This window comes from Psammomys obesus, unplaced genomic scaffold (assembly GCF_907164565.1).
Source record: "Psammomys obesus unplaced genomic scaffold, mPsaObe1.curated_primary_1811, whole genome shotgun sequence".
NCBI classification, from domain to species: domain Eukaryota; kingdom Metazoa; phylum Chordata; class Mammalia; order Rodentia; family Muridae; genus Psammomys; species Psammomys obesus.
Window position 1 is genome coordinate 496 of NW_026593896.1, and position 20,631 is coordinate 21,126.

The following is a 20,631-nucleotide window of genomic DNA, read 5'->3' on the forward strand; positions in this document are numbered from 1 at the left end:
AAATTAAATTGCTATCAGTTGAGTGTGCTCAAATGCAACAGCACTGAGAAAGTTTCTCCCAGATTGACTGTAGGCAAAAAGCCCTGTAGGCAAAGCCTATTTGATGATCTAGAGAAACTTACTGCTGCACTCAGTGGCCTACCAAGTATTCCAGATTTTCCTATTATGCGCCGGCTGTATGTCTCTGTGATTTTCCTGTGTCTGTCTCTCAGCCACCTTCCCTAACACAAGTCCCTGTCTCTGGTTGGGACTGGAGCCCAGAGCTGATGGGATTTCCCCAGGATCCAGCCTCCGCCCAGCACTGCTAAAGAGGGAGGCGACAGCTGAGTGAGTTGAGGAAACTCCCCGGGAACCTGTTTATCTGCTTCCTGGACAGGCGGGGACTCCTACTGCAAGGATAGGGACCTGGGCTGGACATGGCCTCGGCCCTGAGCCCACCCCGGGGCTCAAAGCCCAAAGCTGTGCCACCTTCGCACTACTATGAGAGCTTCCTAGAGAAAAAGGGACCCTGCGACCAGGTATGACGGGGGAGCCAGCAGGGTTGCTCTGTCCGGGCAACTGCAACCGGCGCAGCCTCTCTGGACTGAGGTCACCCCACAGAGGAAGGGCCGGCAAGGGGAGGTCATGGTGAGGTCATGGTGAGATGACACCAGGGGAGCACGGAGCTCGGCATATGCTGCTGGCTGTGGAAGGTTCTGGCTGCCTGTCTGTCTCTGTGTTCCTTTCAACATTCTGTCCTCTGATTTTATCCCTGTCGGTCTGTCCACCTTACTGCCTGGCTGCCCGACTGCCTAACTGTTGGTCTCTCGATCTGTCCGTCCAGCTGTTTCATTTTTCTAACTTGGTCTCTCTTTCCATTCTGTGAAGGTAAACAAGCCTAGAGACTTCCTCCAGGAAATAAGGTGCCCTCTCATTGCTGCACCTCCCCCCCTCCCTGCCCACTTGTAACCCCATTAAACTTGAGGTTCTGGGCCAAGGTCTGGGCAGGTGGCATGTAGAAATGGTGACAGCTGACCGAGACCGCAGAGGTTAAGGTTGTTTTGAGACAGGTGTTGAGGACTATAACCCAGAAGGGCTTTAAACTTGAAGCAATCCTCCTGCCTCAGCTTTTCAAATGCTAGAATGACAAGTGTGCTTCCCCCCTCCCCCGGAGTCAAGTACTCAAACTACATGCATTCTCTGCTGCACGCATCCCTCCATTTCTTCTGCTCACCACTCTGACTTTACCCTCTGGTCCCTCAGCTGCATCCCACCTGTCCGGGTGAGGGACAGATGGATGGATAGGCAGACATGGGGGTGAATGGAGAGAAGAATGAATGAGTAGGCAGGTGAATTGGTGGGTGTGTGTCTGTATGAATGGATGGGTGGATGGATGAGTGGGTGGGTGGCTGAGTGGATGGATGGGTGGATAGGTATGTGGATGGTGAGTAGATGGATAAATGGGTGTGTGGATGGATGGATGGGTGGATGGATGGTTCTGTGGATAGATAAATAGGGGGATGGGGAGGTGGATAGATGGATGAATGAATGGATGGATGGACGAAGGGTGGACGGATTGATGGATGAATGGGTAGGTGGGTGGATGGATGAATGATTGGCTGGATGGTGGGTTGATGAATGCATGGGTGCGTGGATGCATGAGTGGATAGATGTGTTTGTATGTGGAATACCATTAATCAGGTAAGACCAGCTTACCTTCACAGCAACCATCTCTTCACATTGTGGGGTGCGTGTGTCTCTATTCCATTAGAGTCCCTTTGTTTTCTCCTTTATTAAATGCTGGTGATAGGCTGGAGAGATGGCTCAGAGGTGAAGAGCACTGGCTGCCCTTCCAGAGGTCCTGAGTTCAATTCCCAGCCACCACCTGGTGGCTCATAAACACCTATAATGAGATCTGCTGCCTTGTTCTGGTGTATATGTAATAAATAAATGAAATAAATATTTTTTAAAAAATGCTGGTGATGGAGCCCAGCCTCATGTCCATGCTAGACAAAGCCACTAGCTGTCCCCCAGAACATAGTGTCTTAGACAAAAGAAGATGCTCAGGCTGGGCAATGGGGAAGGAGGACCTCAGCAAACATGTTCTTTTAGGGGCTGGGGCTAAGTGCATTCTCTGCTCACCTAGCATGATGGAGCCCAGGGCTCCATGCCCATTCTGACAGAAAGGGGCTATGGTGGTACACAGCCATCATCCCAGCACTCAGGAGGTAAAGACAGGAGGAACAGAAATGCAAAGTTATCCTGTACTACATGGAAAGGTGTCAAGAAAAAAAAAACTGAAGGAAAGAAAACATAACCTTTACTGAAAACAGGCAGCTTTGTAGAGTGTGGGGAAGGGCACGCAGCCTCAGCAAAGGCCCTGCAGCAGGAAGGAGTATACTGAGCATGTGCAACTTTGCCACCCAGGTTCTTTCTCCTTTCTTCTCTGGCCCCCAGGATTACAGGAAATTCTGGGCAGGCCTCCAGGGTCTAACCATCTGTTTCTACAACAGTAACCGGGACTTGCAGGTGAGGAAGATGATGTGACTCAGGGTCTAATGGATGGAGACCTAGGAGGGAGCAGGCCTGGGATTATGTCAACAAGGGGATGGCCCCATTATTCTGGGGACCCGGATACTCACACACTCCTGTTTCTCTGGGCCAGCCCCTGGAGAAGCTGGACCTGAGGCTGTTTTCAAAGCTCAAAGATGAGGCTCTGAGGGGAAGCTCCCGTGACACTGCCTATCACTTCAGCTTGGTTCTCCGGGACCAGGAGGTCAAATTCAAGGTATGCCAGAAGGAAGGAGAGACTCCTTCACTGAGTCCAACATTTATAATATAATATGGAGTCACACAAAGTCTTCCTCAGGGCTCCTCACATTCTACAAGTCACTGACTGCATAGGACTCAGCTGTGCAAAAGCCACTGGGCAGAGGGCACAGCTATGCAAAGGCCCCGGGGCAGAGAACACCGCTAAGCAAAGGTCTTGGGCAAAGGGCAGGGCTGTCTGTGCAAAAGCCCTGGACAGAGGATGCACCTGTGCAAAACGCCTAGGGCGGAATGAAGCCCTTGGTCCACTTTTCCAAGGAACATATTCATTCTCCTTACCATAAACTCCTCCTCCTCCTCTCGTTCCCCCTAGGTTGAGAGCCTGGAGTCTCACGAGATGTGGAAAGGCTTTATCCTGACCGTGGTGGAGGTAAAGTCAGCCTGTACTTCTCTGTTAGTTATTTTTGTCATCACAAAATGATTGGCACAAGCAACCTAAAGAAGGAAGGGTTTGTTCTTGGTTCAGAGTTAGAAGGCACAGAATCCGCAAGTCACATGGGCTTAGGTAGCAGAAAGGGATGTATCGATGAATCGGCGCTCTGCTCACCAGGCTGTTCAGTCCAGGACCCCAGCCCGTGGGATGGTTCTCAGGGTGTGGCTCCCCACCTCAGTGAACTAGAAGTCCCCTCATGGCGGTGCCCGGAGGTCTGTTTCCCTGGTGACTCTCATTTTCACTGAGCGGACAATTGAGATGAACCGTTATAATCTCTGTCCCATTCCTCCACCACACTTGAGAAATGCCCCTTGATCGTCCCACTCTTCATTCCCCAAAACAATGGCAGGGTGCACAAGTGGATCTCAGTCTGGAAGCTCACAGCCTGAAGCCGGACCACGAAACTAAAACTTTTTGTTCGTTTCTTGATTTGTTCGTTTATTATTTTATTTTTAGATGTGTGTGTGTGTGTGTGTGTGTGTGTGTGTGTGTGTGTGTGTGTGTACCTACACGACTACAATGCCCCCAGATTCCAGAAGAGAGCTGCTGAGTGGTGGATTTTAGGAACTGAACTCCAGTCCTCTGAACTGCTGGGCCAGAACCCCAGCACCTTGTTCTATTTTTGAAACAGGGTCTCGTGTAGTCCAGGTTGGCCTGAAACTCCTTATATAGCTGAGGATGACCTTGAATTCCTGATCTTCCCGACTTTGCCCCACCTTCCAAGTGCTCAGGCTACAGGTGTGCATCACCTCGTACAGTTTAAAACTTCGATTTTTTTTTCTCATTGGCTCCTCCTTGAACCTGAGAGTTGCCCAGCACTCGGAGGAGGTTCTAACACCTTCTGAATCCGCTTTAGGGGCTGTCTCTGAGTGTCTGCGTATCTGTATGTTGTGGGGTGCCCGGGAGTGCTGGGGACTCCTCCCTGGCTACACATGCTGGCCTCAGTTTACCTTTTGGGTCCCCATCCATGGGTTTCCTGCTTGGATCATTCTTCAGCTTCGTGTCCCGTCTAACCTGACCCTGCTACCCGGACACCTGTACATGATGGCCGAGGTCCTGACCAAGGAGGAGGCGCGCCGGGCGGCCGAGGTGCCCTGGTGAGTGCTGGCTGCCCACGGGGAGGGAAAGGCACCCGCCCTAGCTGGGGTTTGAAAGTCTGAGGGCCTCGGGACCGGCCTGGGTCCCTGGGGGCGAGGTTGTAGTCAAGAGAAGGGCGGGGCTTGTGTCTCGGGCTGTTCCTCATTTAAGAAAGGGAGACCGGGTTTGGGAACGGAGACGAGGTCTCTGAGTGGCCGGGCCCACGTCGAGGAGCGGGTTCTTTCTGGGGTCGGGGCCTGGATGGCGCAGCAGGTGTGCGGCCCCCGAGGCCTGGTCGAGGGTGGACCTGCGCGGCTCTCCGCATCTCCGCGTGCGGTCGCGCAGGTGCTTCCTGCAGGTGAGCCGGCTGGAGGCGCAGCTGCTCCTGGAGCGCTACCCCGAGTGCGGGAACCTGCTGCTGCGGCCTGGCGGGGACGGCAAGGACAGTGTGTCTGTCACTACACGGCAGACACTCAACGGGTATGCATGCCTGCATGCGTGCGCGGTTCCGGGGGCGTGGACACCGGGGGAAATGGAACCTAGGGGCGGGGACCCTAAGTGGAGGCTTAGCAGGCAGAGAGGATGCAGGGAAAGTGGAGTCAGGTCAGAGCTCTGGGGACCCGGCCGTGACTTGGAGTGAGGTTTGACGTGTGTGTGTGTGTGTGTGTGTGTGTGTGTGTGTGTGTGTGTGTGTGTCGGACTTTCAGGGGCGGGGTGCTGCCTAAAGTGGGGTTTCTGGGGGGCATGGGTCTCATCCTGGGCGGAGGAGGGAACATACAGGCGGGGCACTGAGGTTAGTCTCCTGGGGTCTCGGGCTCCCAGCTACCCAGCTGTCCATTATCTGCAGGTCTCCCGTGGTCAAACACTACAAAGTGAAGCGGGAGGGTCCTAAGTATGTGATCGACGTGGAAGACCCGGTGAGTCTTGGGGGCTCCTGGGCTCTGTGTTCCTTCTGCCCCAGCCACCCCCTGACTGACCACCTTCTCTTGCCTAGTTTTCCTGCTCCTCACTGGAAGCTGTGGTCAACTATTTCGTGACGCACACCAAGAGGGCACTGGTCCCCTTCCTGATGGAAGAGGACTATGAGAAGGTTCTAGGTGTGTGCGGTGTGGGGCAGCCAGGCTTGGTCAGGGACGCCCTCTGGAGGGCTAGCATCCGGCCTCAGTGCTGCCTCCAGGCTGCCCGCCTTCTCTGTTCCAGGCTTCGTGGACTCAGATCTGGAGAATGGCGAGAGTGTATGGGCTGTGCCCTCCTCGCGAGGCTCAGGTGACTCCCCTTTCCCCTGACTGATGCAGGACCAAAAACTTTGTTTGGTTTGTTTGAGACAGAGTTTCTCTGTGTAGCCCTGGCTTTCCTAGAACTCGCTCTGTAGAACAGACAGGCCTCGAACTCACAGACCCATCTGTCTCTGACTTCCGAGTGCTGGGACTAAAGGTGTGAACCACTACTCCCAGGGGCTCTGTTTGTTGAGACAGAGTTTCACCCTATTGACTGGGCTAACCTTGAACTCTAGAGATCCAGCTGCCTCTGCCTCCCAGGTGCTCAAGGATCAAAGTGTGCCCCCCCACACCTGCTTTGTGTTTTCAATAGACTCTCACATAGCTGAGGCCTCAGATGACAGGCATCAACTCCTATCCTGAGAATGAAGAATTTTGTTTTTATTTTATTATCCTCATTATTAGTTTTTTGAAACTCACAGAGATCCACCAGCCTCTGCTTTCTGCGCGCTGGAACTAATGGTCCATCTCCAAAGGATTTTATTAACAGAGGAGGAATATTTATTAAAAGGGAGGAATAACCACTTCAGAGAGAGCTGGGGTGTGAGCTAGGCAGGAGAGGATGCGGGGTCTCCTTTACTCAGGCAGCAGAGTCCTGAGGGGAGCGCAGCATGATCCTCCTGAGCCATGTGTGTATATGCTGCGCCTCCTAAGGTGTGCGTGCATGTCAGAGGCTCACATACACCTCTGTATATACACATCTTAGTTAGGGTCTTACTGATGTGAAGAGACACCATGACCACAGCAACTCTTTTTAAAATGACTTTTTTTAGATGTATTTATTTATTATGTATACAATGTTCTGTCTGCATGTCCACCTGCACCCCAGAAGAGGGCGCCAGATCTCATTATAGATGGTTGGGAGCCACCGTGTGGGTGCTGGGAATTGAACTCAGGACCTCCGGCCTCTGGCCTCTGGAAGAACAGCCAGTGCTCTTAACCTCGGAGCCATCTCTCCAGCCCTAGGATGATGTTTAATTGGGGCTGGCTTACAGTTTCAGAGGTTTGGTCCGTTACTGTCATGGTGAGCAGCATGACAGCATGCAGGCAGACAGTGCTAGAGAAGGAGCTGAGAGTTCTACGTCTTGATCTGCAGTCAGCAGAAAGAGACTGACACACTGGACATAGCTTGAGCATAGGAGACCCCAAAGTTGGCCCCCACAGTGAAACACTTCCTTCAGCAAACCTAATGGTGCCACTCCCAATGGGCCAGGCATTCAAGCACATGAGTCTGTGGGGGCCAAACCTATTCAAATCACCACCACCACCAACACACACACACACAGACACACCAAAAAAACCACACACACACACACACACACACACACACACACACAGACAAAGACACACAAATATATTTCTGTACCTGTCTGAAGCCAAAATCCCACATGCATTCCAAAGTGCAGACGACAGTGACTCTGTTTCCCATCAGGCCCTGCCCGCTATGCTGATGTCCCAAAGCCACTCCCACCTGTACCTGTGTCTGTGTCCAGCCAGGAAGACAAACTGCCTCCACTACCTCCCCTGCCTCAGTTACCGGACCATGATGAGAACTACGTGACCCCCATTGAAGACTCCCCAGAAACTGAATACATGAATCAGGATGGTAAGTCTGGGGCTGGGCTGCAGACAGTGTTACTAAGAGGAACAGGTGGCACCCTGTGACATCTCTCTCTTGTTCATGCAGTGTCTCCTACTACTCAGCCAGTCCCTCCGAAGCCCAAGAAGCCAGTGAAGATCCCAGCAAAACCTCCAAAGCCACCAGTTGTGCCCAAACCAGGTAGGGCTCCAGGCTCCCCATTGCCCCCCTCTTTGGTGACAGGTGGCCTTGGACCTCATCTGCCTCCTTCTGCAGATCTCAAAGCCATCACCAGTGTCTGGGCCAGGAAGCCAGGCGGCAGCTCACCCCAGGCTCCCTCCCTCGTGACAAGTAAGGAGACTCTGGGTGTCTGGATGCATGGTCCAGGATCCTGGGAGCAGGACACAGTCCAGGTTGCCCCAGCTGAAGTCTGGGTTCCCACACTCCAGGGCTTGGCGATATCACGGCTGAGCTGGAAGAAAAACTCCAGAAGAGGAGGGCACTGGAACACTGATCCATGCTCCCAGGGACCAGTGGGCTATCTCGGGGTACACCGCTCCTCCATCGGCTCTACCCTCGCTCATGGGAAAGGACGCAGCCAGCATGGTGAAGAATGGCCTCCCAACAGTGAAGCAGGAAGAGCCCTGGGAGTTTGGGGGGTAGCCTGAGCTACACAGTGAGTTCCACAGCAGCTTGGGCTACAGAGTGAGACCTTACTTAATAAAGCCCAAACCAAAATGAAAGCGCCCTGTGACCAAAGGCATGTGTCTAGCATGGCCTCTGAGATTGGGGGTGGGGTTGTCGGGCATGGCCCCAAGCTGTCAAACCTGACACCTGTCCACGAGGAAAGCCTATTTCTTAGCTAAGAAATCCAAGGTCTGGGTCACCTATGTGCCCTGTCCCCAAGGACCAGTGCAAGAGCATGTCCAGTGTTATTTCTTTATTATGAAGTGAGGTGGGGAGGGGGCCCTGGCCCTCCCTTCCAGAGTTAAGGCTCCAAGCAGCAGATAGGAGGAGATGCCAGGCCGAAGCGCCCAGCTGGCAGGCAACCCAGGCCTAGGTGAGGCTGGTGTTGGAGCTGCTGGTGGCACTGCCCCTCTTCTGCAGACAGCGCACAGCGCTGGGGACCTGAAGGCCTGTTGTCACTTGGAAGCTTCCACACCACACCTGAGACAGTGGGGGACAGGAGGGCTCAGCCAGGAGTCACCCAGAGGCTGGTCCAGTGCACTCTTTCCCACAGGAGCCCACCCTCCCCATGGCAGCAGGCTCACTGTGAAGGCTGGAAGCAGGGGCTGCGTGAACTTGGCCTTGAACGAATGCAGGAGCTGTTTGGTTCGGGCATTGTAGAAAGACAGGAGGCCTGGGGTGAGGGAAGCAGGGGGACAGGTGTCAGGAAGGGGGTGAGGACCGGGGGGGGCCGGCACACTGGGACAGAGGGAGGCAAAAGTGATGGCACCTTGGTGGAAGTCGCAGTGCACGCCCAGGCAGCTGGGCACGGGGCTGTCCAGCACTTTGACCTTGTTGGCGTGCTTGGCGGTGAAGCTGGCCTGCAGCCAGTTGTTGACATGCAGGCACCAGGACGCAGCGGTCTTGCCCAGCTGCTCAAAGCGGCCCAGGCTGCGGTAGGCCACACCCAGGCCAAAGGCCTTGCTGTCCGGTTCGAAGCGCACCTCCCAATAGTGCTCCCCGCCATCGATCAGCGTGTCCCCTGCGGCATGAGGGGGGCAGAATGGAGCCGAGGGTGCGCATCTCCCATAAATTCCTGAGCTGCTCCCTTGGGTCCAGTCACTCCCAAGGCACACCATGTCCCTGCTCAGGCCCTCAGTTCCCTGTATCTCCCATCCTTACCCAGCACCGTGTAAGACTCAGCTGTGAAGCGGTCCCGTCCCCCACGACCTGAGGACATCCTCTTGGGAGACGGAGTCCCTCTGTGGACAGCAGGAAAGCTCAGCTCAGCTCACACCTTTCCCCGGGGGCAGCCCCCCGTTGCACACCAGCCAACATGCCTGCCATATTCCTCATTTGGAAAATGCCTAACCCACTGAGCCATCTGGTCAGATGTGGAAAAACAAACAAACAAAAACCCTCCCAGACAGGCTACCTGGCTGGGGAGTTTACAGGGGACGCTGTCCGGCCCTTGCCCTCCTTCTCGCGAGCCTTGATATCTTGGACCTTGCCTCCCATGGCGTCCCACTCAACGGAGAGATCCTCCACGCGCAGGTTCTGGTGAGATGTGGACCCGTCCAGGCGGAACATGAATGCTGGGGCCAGGCAGACGAGGGGGTCACAGAGATGGGAAACCCAGATAGACAGAGAGACGAGATGGAGAGCCGGTGACCCAGGCCGACCGGAACAGAGGACGAGGGAGACAGACAGGAGGGGACATACGGGAAGACGAAGGACAGAGTTTGTGGGAGCTGATTGTGAGCCAGAGGGATAAGGTCAAGGGATGGAAGCCTAAACTTTTCTGGAGTCCTGAGGCATTTTCAAACCTGTCTCTCTGCCCTGTGCTTCCACTGACCCCAAAGAAAGAGCATGGCTACAGCAAGAGGAGGTTAAGGCTGGACATCAGAGGGCCTTCCAAAGGTGATACACAAAGAATTACTGTGGAAATAGAGAATTTGTCTCCAGCTCTATAGAAAACAGAAGGAGGAAGGGAAAGAGACTGAGACCACACCATCCATTTACATTCGCAGTCCCAGCTCTCAGGAGGCTGAGGCCTGAGGATTGTGACTTCCAGCCTGGGCCACCTAATGAGACGCCATCTCCAAACACTAACTAAATGTTTTTGTTTTTGTTTTTAAAGAAAGGGAGGGGGCTGGAGATTGTTCCCCAATTTTCCGGTGGACCTGGGTTTGATTCCCAGCACCCACAGGGAAGCTCACAGTGTCTATTCGTCTATCTGTAACTCCACCTCCCTATCTGGCCTCCACCGGCATTTCACACTGCAGCGGATACATGCACTGAAATCATGAAGTCATGATTAGGAAAACCTTAATGGCAGAAAAGGCTAGGCACTAAGGTGAGCTGTTTGCCATAAAAAACAAAACCAAGGGGCTGGAGAGATGGCAGACAGTGCCTGAGGAACAACTCCTGATGTTTTTTACACACACGAACCCCCTATATGCGTTATATGTGCGTGCACGCACACACAAACTAACACACATGCAAAATAAAAGAAAATTCCTGATCACTTCATAAATAGAAGTAAAAAAACTCACAAAAGTCTAAGGTGTCTAAGAAAGTGGCCACGGCAGACTAAGGGTGAGCTCCCCCACGGCCACAGTGACAAGAGTCACATCACCCTATTGTGAGTACCGTATCGAGGACAGGTTCCCAGGACCCCAGGACGGGTGGGAGATTGGGAGTGAGAGAGGGGTGGGAGGCAGTCACCTGGCGTCTCCAAGGTCACCGGCTCGGAGAATTCACCAGCTACTGCCTTGTTACAGGCTTTCACACGGAAATTCATGTATTTCATGTCAAATTTGAGTCCTAGGAGGAAAGACAGGATGTGAGACCACAGGGATACCACCCCTGTCTGTCTGTCCATCTATATCGCATTTAAGATTTATATGTATGTATGTGTATATGTATGGGTGTTTGCCCAGTATGTTTGTCTGTGTACCACCTGTATGCAGTGCCTGCGGAGGCCAGAAGAGGGCGCCATGGCTGACCTTGAACTCCTGATCCTCCTGCCTTCACCTCCACAGCTGGCATGGCCAGTATGCACCAAGCTGGGAATGGAGCTCAGGGTTTCCCTACTGTTGGCTGAGCATTCGGCACCTGAGCCTTGCCCCCCCTTCAGTTCTCTGGTCTGGTGCTGAACTGTGGCTGGTCTACAAGCTATCACTGGTGGGGAGACAGGTGCCCTCAAATGCACTTGTGTGTCTGTCTGTGACTAACCCGCATATAAAAAGTCACAAAACCAGCATGAAGCGGAGAAGCCCGGAGAAGGGATTCTGAGGTCCTATGGAGAAAAAGCGGTAGGTTTGTTCTGTTTTTTGTACGGAGGGGGTGCCAGTAGCTTCCGGGGCTCTGGCACTGGCTGGCATGACCGCTTCCCCTGCAATTAGCATGCTCATTATTAACCATGAATGCTAATTACACATAACTAGCAGGCTGGTGATTATAGCCCGAGATTTGAGAGTTAGGGAGGAAAATCAGGGGTTCCCTGAAAGGTTTTGTAAACTCATTAGGGCCTGACGATTCCCGCCTCCTGGGCCCCTGCCCCCTGTAGGCTGTATGGATGCCTAGACCCTGAAGCTCCCTACTGTCACTAGTGAGTGAAGGAAGCAGAGATGGGTATGCTGCGGGAATCCGGGGACCTGAATCCAGTCACCTAGCCCAAGAAAAAGCCAGGCGTGACACACCTGAGCTAAAGCTGACACCCAAGCTAAAGCTGAGGCGGAGACAGACAGACTAGCTAACCATGAGCTCCAGGACACTGAGACACTGTCTCAGAAAATAAGGTGGAGAGGAGCCATTGACGGAGATGGTATATGCCGACCTCTGACCTTCACACTGGCACAGACATAACTGCAGCTGGATGGCACAGCTAGAAAGATGAGGGTGAAGTTCCTTCTGTGCCTCAGTTTCCTCTGCTTTCAAACAGCTTTGCGTAGACAGCCCTTCCCACAGGGACAAATTCATCCACCTTGCTATCTGTTCTGCTGACAGTTCTAATCCCATCAGCTTGCTCTCAGACCCCAGGAGCTGCAGGAAGCCAGGACCACCAACATGCCATGGGTTGACAGGGTAATGGTGCCAGGAGGGGGCTGGGCGGTTGGGAGATGTTTAGCTAAGCTGAGCGGGGACTGATCTACCAACTATGCTCCCCCACCTGTCAAAGACAGCTCCCTTTCTTGCCTAGGTGTGCTCCCTCTACCTGTAGATTTTCCCTCTCTTATCTGGGAGTGCCCCTTCACCTGTCAAGGAATGCTTCCTCTCCTGCCTGGGAATGCTCCTTCTTCACATATCTGTGAGTGCTCCCACTCCTGCCCTGCTCAGGAATGCTCTCTCACTTTTCAGGGAGTACTTCCTCAGCTGCCTGAGAGTGTCCCCCATCAGGCTGTGCTCCCCACATGCCTGTCTGTCCCTCTATTCACCTGAGAGTGCTCCCTCTTGTGCCTGGCCACACTTCCTCATCTGCTTGTGAGTGCTCCTCACCTAACCTGGAGTGCTCCCTCACCTGCCTGAGAGTGTCCCCTTATCCATCAGGCAATGTTCCCCCACACGCCTATGGGTGCTCCCCCACCTGTCAAGGTGTGCTCAGTCTGCCGGATGCCCTCGACAACCATCCAGGGATGGTCCTCCTTGAGGCGGGGTGGGCCCTCAAAATTGGTCCTGCGATACTCCAGCACGTAGTGGTCAATCTTGCTGTCCTCATCCGGCATGCGCCACACCAGTGTCACACAGTTGTCTGCCACCAGGGACTCGGTCAAGTCGATGATGGGGGCGCTGGGCACTGCCAAGGCCAGGGAGAAAGGTCAGCATCTGAGTCCCCAGGTTACCATGGTGAAGCTCTGTGGGACGAGCTGAGGCTGGGGTTTCCTGAGGTCACGTGGTCAGGGCAGGGCTCTCTGCACACCACCTCAGGGTTCTACCTTTTGGTACTTTTCCATAATTCTCTACAAACCAGGGGTGTGGTCCTGAGAGCACCAACTCCCTAGAAGGTACAGTTCCCTGAGAGTCCCAGAACAGGGCTTTCCCGGGGTTCCAGAGCTCAGAAGGGGGGCCAAACTGAAGACCTACCCACCCACATACCTGCCATCCACAAACCCTAAACATGCATGTTAGGACACACCCCCAAGACAACTCTGGCCAGTGTGTGAACCTGGCTTGGTTAGGTCCTGCCCACTTGACAACAGGCCGTGGGCAGGGCTTGGCTAGGACCCTACCGACAAGTGTGGTAGTCACAGGCACTACCCTCTTGTGGGCGGGGCTCAACTACAGCCCACCCACAGCAGCCACAGGCCCAACCCTGGTTCCCGTGTGCAGGGGCTGGACTTTCTGGCTCCACCCAGTCTGATTCCCTATCCCTCAAGAGTCCTGGGCCCTCGGGCAGGTCCACATCTCACCAGGCAGGAACTTGAGGGTCTGTAGCATCTGCCGTTCCTGTGTGAAGTCCACCATGAGGTGACTCATATTGTCGCTGACCTTGGCTTTGAGTGACAGTCGGAAGGCTGGGGCCATGGTCACACTGCAGGGAGGGAGGCAGGAACGAACCAGTGGCAGCTTGGCAGCAGAGGGGCCGGGCCAGGACACCTGGGGTCCCCTGCCCTGTGCTCCTGTGCAGTGCTCAGGGACCTGGCCTCCCCAGTGGGTGTCCCCACCGTCACACACAGGCAGGACTCTGGGATGCAGGCCTGACCTTGGCATCTTACCCATCTTTGATTTGCTTGGCGGCCTAGAAAAGGACAGAGCAGAAATCAAAGGTGCATGTCACCCAGGTCTGTGCCACTATACAGGCAGGGAGACTGAGGCATGGCAGAGGCTGAACTGCCCCCTTCCAGACTATGTATCAAAGAGACAAAGGTAGCCCTTGCCCCCGATCCCCCATGTCCAGGGCAGACAGCAGGCACGCTTACTTCTTTTTATTTTTGTTGTTTTCTTTTGTTTGCTTGTTTTTGCGACAGGGTTTCTCTGTGTAACCCTGGCTGTCCTAGAACTATGTAGACCAGGCTGGCCTCGAACTCAGAGATCCACCTGCCTCTGCCTCCTGACTACTGGGCTAAAAGCGTGCGCCATTACTGTCTGGCTTTATTTTTAGTTTTGAAATTACATTTATTTCTCTGTGCATACGTGCATAGAGGTCAGAGGCCAACCCTTGGGAGTGGGGTCTCTTCACCATGTTGGGGAGTAAAGTTGGATCATCTGGCTTGGCTGCAAGCACCTTTCTCTCCGAGTCACCTTGCCAGCTCTGAGCCTCACATTTAACAAAGCAGCTTAACTTAAATCTCAGAAAAAAATAACGAGCGCTCCACAAAGTGAAAACCCACTCTGAGTAAAAACCCACTGACCACTTAGTATGAAATTATAGTAATAATTTATTCATCGAGGCAGCTTGTTTTGCATTTTGTGACAGGGTCTCATGTAGTCCGTGCTGGCCTGGAATTGGGGCTGAGGCTGGCTCTGAACTCCAACGGTGCTGGGGATGGAACCCAGGGCCTGATGCATGCTGGGCAAGCGCTCTACCGACTGCACCCCAGTTCCAGCCCTCACCAAACAGTCTCAGAGACATAATTATGCTTCACGCTGCATGGAGGAACTACCTAAATAAAATGGCCTGTGGGCTCAGTGAGTAAACGTGCCTGCCGCTAAGCCTGATGGACCTATGGCTGATCCATAGACTCACACGAAGAGAAGGCAGGATTGCTGTGGGCTGCGCACTACCCTCTCCCAACACAAATAAATATGTGAGCAAAACTGAACACTGTACATTTGACCCAGGGACCCTCACTGACACCCACCTGTGGGAAGTCCTCGCTGTCTGCAGCCTGCAGGGTTTGGTTGGCTGTCTCCAGGAGCTCCTCAGAGCTCTCCAGGGCCCTCGTGCAGGCGGCCAGCTGGTTCTGTGGGCGGCGAGTGACAACGACAAATCCCTCAGCTACCACAAACCCACCCAGAGCTCTACAAACCCCCAAGATCCACAGCATAACAGGACCCAGGTAGGAACTGTAGACTGGAGCCTTGAGTACTGGTGGGGCCAGTCTGAGCCTGATTCGTGGCTGGTCACACCCGAGTCCCCCAGGCTCCTCGGTTAGCACAGGTGGGAATGTGGGATCTTAAGAAGTCAGGATGAAGTTTGGGTACACTGTGAGAGATGCAGCTTGGACTTGGAGAACCCCTGTGCGCCAGGGGAGGTGTTTGAGCGGGAGTCTTATCCTGGTTTGGGGGGACCAGTAGGGAGGCCTGAGAAGGCATTGGGGGTGGTGGCGACGGGGAAGGCATTTGGGGGAAGGGATGGCTGTGTGGACGCACCTGCAGCTCATAGGTTCGGCTGGCCCGGTCCTGCTTGATCTTCATCAGCATGGATTCCTTCAGCTCCTCCAGAACAGACGTGAGGGACTGGAACTCGGCTTCCAGGTCCTCCTGGACTTTGGCTGAGTTTGCCTGCATGGGAAGAGACCACCATGAAGGCGGTGCAGTAGCGCATGTCTTTACCTCCAGCACTGGAGAGGCAGAGGCAGGAGATCTCTGTGAGTTCCAAGTCAGCCTGCTCTACAGAGCAAGTTCTAGGCCAGCAAGGGCTGCATAGAGAGATCCTGTCTCAAAAAAGAAAAGGCGATGCAGACACGGAAACTGAGGCATGGAGAGCCTCTGGCAGACACAGAGGGGTGCTTCCATCTTGTCCCCTGCACCCGCCGCCTGAGCATGCAGGACCTACTGCACTGCTCACCTCTACATTCAGCAGCATCTGCTTCAGGGAGTAGATGAAGGTCTGGGTTTCCTCATTCTTCACGGCCAGGGTGGTGATGATTTTTCTTAGCGCCTCCTGAGGGACAGAAGGAACATGGGCAGCAGGCTTGGGTGAGCACTGCCCTCCCTCCAGGAATGTAGGCCTTAGGCGAGGCTGCAGCATTCCCATAGCAGAGAAGGAAACTGAGGCGCAGCAAGGCTCTCGGGGATGGACCCTGAGCACTGAGCTTACACAGTTTTTACTTCGTGTGTGTGTGTGTGTGCGTGTGTGTGTGTGTGTGTTGGAGGCGAGGTGTCGATGTCGGGTGTCTTCCTCTCTCACTCTCCACCTATTATTGAGCCAGGGTTTCTCACTGAGCTGTGGCTCGGCTGGCTGCCATTGCGTCCAGGGATCCTCCTGTCTGTGTCCCTGGGCTGGGGTTACAGTGTATGCAATGACACAAACTTCTTACAAGGGCACTGGGGACTTGAACTCAGGTCCTCAAGCTTGCACAACAAACACTTTACCCACTGAACCATTTCCACAGTTCCTTGCTTTGTTTTGGAGACGGTCTCACTGTGTAGCCCAGGCTAGCCTGGAACTCAACCTCTTGCCTCTACCTCCAAAGGCTGGGATGACAGGAGTGTACCACCAACACCCCAGGCCAGTATCTCCATCTTGAAAGTTGAAGGTGATCTGCAGTGAGAGAGCAGCCTGGGCAATCGAGTCCCAGAGTCCAACTGGGCTATCCCGGGGTAAAGGGTTATATGGAGAAACAAACTTCTCGTGGGAGAGATGTGACAGGCAGGAGGCAGCCTGCAAAGTGGATGGAGTTCACCTGGGCAGCTTGAAGGTCTTACTTGTGAAGGGCGGGGCTTGGAGAGGAGGATCCTCAGGGTAAGTGGAGGAGGACACCAGAACCCGACTCCCACCCAGGTTGGGGGGGGTGGAGCTGGACACTGTAAAGCTGGGGGCTCTAAGCTGCTGGACGAGGACCCTGCTGAGCCCTGGCTAGGATGATGAGGTGCTGAGTGAGGACGGGGGGAGGGGCGAGGGTCTGCGTGTAAACCGGAGCCGGGTGCAGTCGGCCCGTGCAAGGGAGGGGCGCTGCGGCATCACCTGGACCCCTCCCCGCGCCCGCTCCGTGCATCCCTCCGGGTCCTACCCTCTGGTCCTCCATTGCTGCAGCCCCGGGTCGCCCCGGCCCGGCCGCGGGGTCCCTCTCGGCTGGTTCTCCAAACCCTCAAACCTCCTTGGCCGCAGCCGGCAGCCAATTAGCCCTCCGCGCCCTCACCACCTCCGCCGCCGCGCCCCCGGTCAGCGCTCCATCACTGCATGCACTGCGCATGCCCTCGCGACTGGGGCTGCTTGGGAAATGTAGTCCGGAGTTGAGACTGGCCTTCCTCCAGAGCCTGGGTATCTAGCTGCCTGTGATGCTGGGAGGATGAGAGAGTGCTCAGGCGGAAGTTGGAATATCTGGCTTTGACCTTTGCTCATACCTTTTCTTTTTGTTTTGTTTTGTTTTGTTTTTGTTTTTCGAGGCAAGGTTTCTCTGTATAGCCTTGGCTGTCCTGGACTCGCTTTGTAGAACAGGCTGAACTCACAGAGATGCGCCTGCCTTTGCCTCCCTTAGTGCTGGGATCACAGGCATGCACAACCACGGCTGCCTCCCTCAGGTCATGTCTTGTGATCTCGGGACTATCCCTTAGTCACCCCCACATCGTCGCCATCTGCTATTCAAATTGGCACCCAGGCTGTCCACCCTATGCTGCCCTGAAAGCTGTTCTTCAGTGGCTCACATGCTTGCCTTTTACTGCTTGTACAATCAACTAGCGGTCAGCCGTTATGGTCACACAGTGAGAAACGCTCCTATACATCCACAGAGCTCCACACTAAATCTCCCCCTAGAAACCTCTCGACCAGCCCCTGGCCTTTAGCGCTAAGCATGTTTATTATGTTCGGCTGGCTCTGCTGTCAACCTGGCAGCGTCTGGGGCTCAGGGAGGGGACCAGCTGCTGGTTGAGAACCTCTGGGTCGCATCCCCTTTAGGGTCAAATGACCCTTTCACAAGGATTGCCTAAGACCATCAGAAAACATAGATATTTACATTGTGATTCAAAACAGTAGCAAAATTACAATTACGAAGCAGCAATGAAAATAATTTTGAGTCAGCCCAACATGAACTGTATGAAAGGGTCACAGCATTAGGAAGGTTGAGAACCACTGGCCTGGGGCTTTGTCTACCCAGGGTCTTTAAACCCTGCTCTTCTGCCCAGGGCACGGTCCTTCCTGCTGCTCAGAACAATTCCAGGAAGCTCTCAGTAAGAAAGTAGGTCATGGTTGTAGCTGAGCGTGAGACAACTCTCTTGGTTAACAATTATCATACTGACCACTGACCCCAGAGTGGGGCTCAGGCTGGGGACTGAGCTTACTTTTGCCCAGGCCTTGAAGCCTCACCAAGAACCCGTAAGAGAGACTTGGCCTTGCCAGGCTGAGACCTCTTTGTTCCAACAGAGAGAGGTCCCAACCTCAGGCTTGGGGATGGTTGTATATACACAGACCACCAGGAAGTTATAGCTGTTCTGTGGTTTGACAGTGATCAGGGTGACTTGGTTTTGCTACCAGAGCAGATCTCTCTATGTAGCCCAGGCTGGCCTGGAACTCACAGTGATCCTCGTGCTTCTGCTTCCCAAGTGCTGGGATTAAAGGTGTGCACCACCACCGCTGGGCTGGTTATTACCCCACGACACCTGTGAGAACCCAAAGACTCCTGCTCAGTAGCCTGCACCTGAGCACCTTCCAGGCCTGGGCCCCCTGCCCAGCACTGCAACCAGGAAAGGGCTTGGTACTCAGGCACCGAGGCAGGGTATTATTAATTTATTGATTGATTTTTGAGAAGTGTCACATTGCCCAGGCTGGCCTCATGCACCATGTATAACCAGGGCTGCCCTTGAACTGGTTTTTGTTCTTTTGTTTTGTTTTTGAGACAGGGTTTCTCTGTGTAGCCTTGGCTTGGCTGTCCTGGACTCTCTTTGTAGACCAGGCTGGCCTCGAATTCATAGCCATCCACCTGCCTCTGCCTCCCTGAGTGCTGGGATTACAGGCATGCACCACCTTGCCTGGCTCTGCCCTTGAACTCTTAATCCTCCTGCCTTTACCTCCCAAATGCTGGGACGACAGTCATGCCCCCCCCATGCCTGGTTTATGGGCTGCTGGGGCTGGAACACAGAGGTTTTGCATGCTGGATGTATGCTCGCACCACTGAGCCCATCATTCCTCGCTATCCTTCTGTCCCACATTCTGCTACTGCTCTTCCTCTGCATCCTTTGTATATTCCTGTAGAATCTTCCAAAGAAATTTCCACTCCCATGACCCCAATCTCCACACTCACAGACAGATGCATTCTCCTTTTTGGATGTAGAATACTTTGAGGTGAAAGGAACTCGACCCCTTTTCCCCCACACCCTGAAAGACAGGATGTCTGCCTGCCCCCAGTGTCACCTCAGTGGAGGTGGGGTGGGTGCTGTGACAGGAAGAGTGAGTGCCTGTGGGGGCTGGGCTGACCTGAGTGCAGCAGAGTGAGCCTGGGACCTGATGGTTCAGGGATGGAGTTTTCTGGCTGGGCTCTCATTCTGCTGCAGCTCTGGGGTAAGTACTTTGGGTCCTCACCTTGTGGACCCCCTCCTGCTGTCCACCCCATTTCAGCTGCCTGATCCCTCCTCAGAACCACCCCGAACACCAGTCTCCTTTTCTGGATAGCTGAGCCCTTACAGGGGTTGGAGGTCCTTACAGGGTCTGCAGAGGAGTCCAAAGTTCGGCATAACACCAGCCTATATGGGCCTGGAAGCCCAGCCTCTATGGTCTCCATGCTCTAAGATATTGTTTTTGGAGGTCAGGTTCCCTCTTTGTAGCCCCGGCTGGCCTGAAGCTCAGAGATCTGCCTGCTTTTGCCTCTGGAGAGCTGAACTTAACTGTGTGAGCCACCATGCTCTGCAGGGATTTTTAAAAAACTATATGTATCTGGGGTGTCTGTGTGCATGTAAGCTGAGGCACCCCCAGAGGCTAGAGGTGTGGGGTCTCCTGAAGCCAGCCACCTTAACCACTGAGCCATCCTTCCAGCCCCCTCTCCTCCTCTTTACCATGTGGCCTGTGAGGAATGGAAGTCAGCTCATTAGTGCTTTACCTGCTGGCCCCTGATATCTTGCTGGCCCCTGTTTTTACCTGTGTGTGTATGTGTCTGTGTGTTTGTGTGTCTTCCCTCACAGAGGTCATGTGAGGAGGCCCAAGGTTCAGTCCAGGCATCTTCTTGATCCATGTCCACTGACTTTCTGAGATTGAGTCTCTCATTGGCCTGAGGCTTGCAGGTGGAGGGGCTGCTGGGCAGAAAGCTCAGTGATCCCTCAGTCTCTGTGCCCCCCGCAGGGTGGCATCTGTGCACCACCACACTTGGCCCTTTGCAGGGGCTCTAGAGATTCGAACTTAGGCCCTCACACAGTGCTCTAGACTTGGGTGACACTTGTGTTCTCCCTAGGCCTACGGGAAGCTGTGAGTCTGATCGCGCAGCAGTGGCCTCCACTGGTGAATGTGACACAAGGTGGTAATGTGTCCCTGTTCTGCATGGTGACGCCAAGTCAGGCCTGGGAGAGGCTGCGAGTGGAGTGGACCCTGAACAACTCTGACCTTTGTCACACACTCATCTCAAATGGCAGTCTCAGATCTGTGAGCTGTGAGTCTCGGAGACAGCTGTTCTGGGTGCCACCTGGGAACCTCACCCTGCGGCTAGACAGTGTGAACTTCAATGACAGCGGGGACTACGTATGCAAGGCCACCCTGGAGATCCCCACATTGCAGGAGGCTAAGGGCAATGGGACAAAAGTCATAGTAGAAACAGGTATGAGTGGGGATGAAGTGGGGAGGGTCTAGACTCCTCAGACTCCCAAATCTCAGACACCAGCCCTTGGAAAGCTGAGGCAGGAGGATACCAGGCTCAAAGCTAGTTTGGACTCCATAGTAAAAGAAAGAAAGAAAGAAAGAAAGAAAGAAAGAAAGAAAGAAAGAA

General features: G+C 54.1%; 2 protein-coding genes across 5 annotated transcripts; one reads left to right on the forward strand and one right to left on the reverse strand.

The window, feature by feature from the left end:
- The first annotated feature begins 334 nt into the window (after window positions 1-334).
- Window positions 335-7,917, forward strand: Stap2 (signal transducing adaptor family member 2). 4 transcript variants are annotated; one of them, XM_055617458.1, is made up of 13 exons: window positions 338-518; window positions 2,407-2,508; window positions 2,645-2,767; window positions 3,122-3,178; window positions 4,238-4,338; window positions 4,664-4,798; window positions 5,166-5,235; window positions 5,313-5,415; window positions 5,519-5,584; window positions 7,028-7,201; window positions 7,283-7,375; window positions 7,451-7,525; window positions 7,624-7,917. In XM_055617458.1, exons 1-13 carry the CDS (start codon window positions 417-419, stop codon window positions 7,686-7,688), a joined length of 1,266 nt encoding a protein of 421 aa, XP_055473433.1. In that variant the 5' UTR covers window positions 338-416; the 3' UTR covers window positions 7,689-7,917. The 4 variants fall into 4 exon arrangements, with proteins under 4 accessions (XP_055473431.1, XP_055473432.1, XP_055473433.1 ...); XM_055617459.1 differs by having other exon boundaries at window positions 339-518; window positions 2,437-2,508; XM_055617456.1 differs by having other exon boundaries at window positions 335-518; window positions 5,313-5,584; window positions 7,089-7,201.
- Window positions 7,918-8,104: 187 nt separating this feature from the next.
- Fsd1 (fibronectin type III and SPRY domain containing 1) lies at window positions 8,105-16,900 on the reverse strand. Its single transcript, XM_055617454.1, has 13 exons — window positions 16,738-16,900; window positions 15,573-15,668; window positions 15,155-15,286; window positions 14,644-14,745; window positions 13,558-13,580; window positions 13,252-13,373; window positions 12,429-12,638; window positions 10,568-10,666; window positions 9,276-9,435; window positions 9,023-9,102; window positions 8,631-8,882; window positions 8,446-8,534; window positions 8,105-8,341 (listed from the first exon to the last, which is right to left on the reverse strand). The coding sequence occupies exons 1-13, from the start codon at window positions 16,750-16,752 to the stop codon at window positions 8,231-8,233; spliced, it is 1,491 nt and encodes a 496-aa protein (XP_055473429.1). The 5' UTR covers window positions 16,753-16,900; the 3' UTR covers window positions 8,105-8,230.
- Between the last annotated feature and the right edge of the window lie 3,731 nt (window positions 16,901-20,631).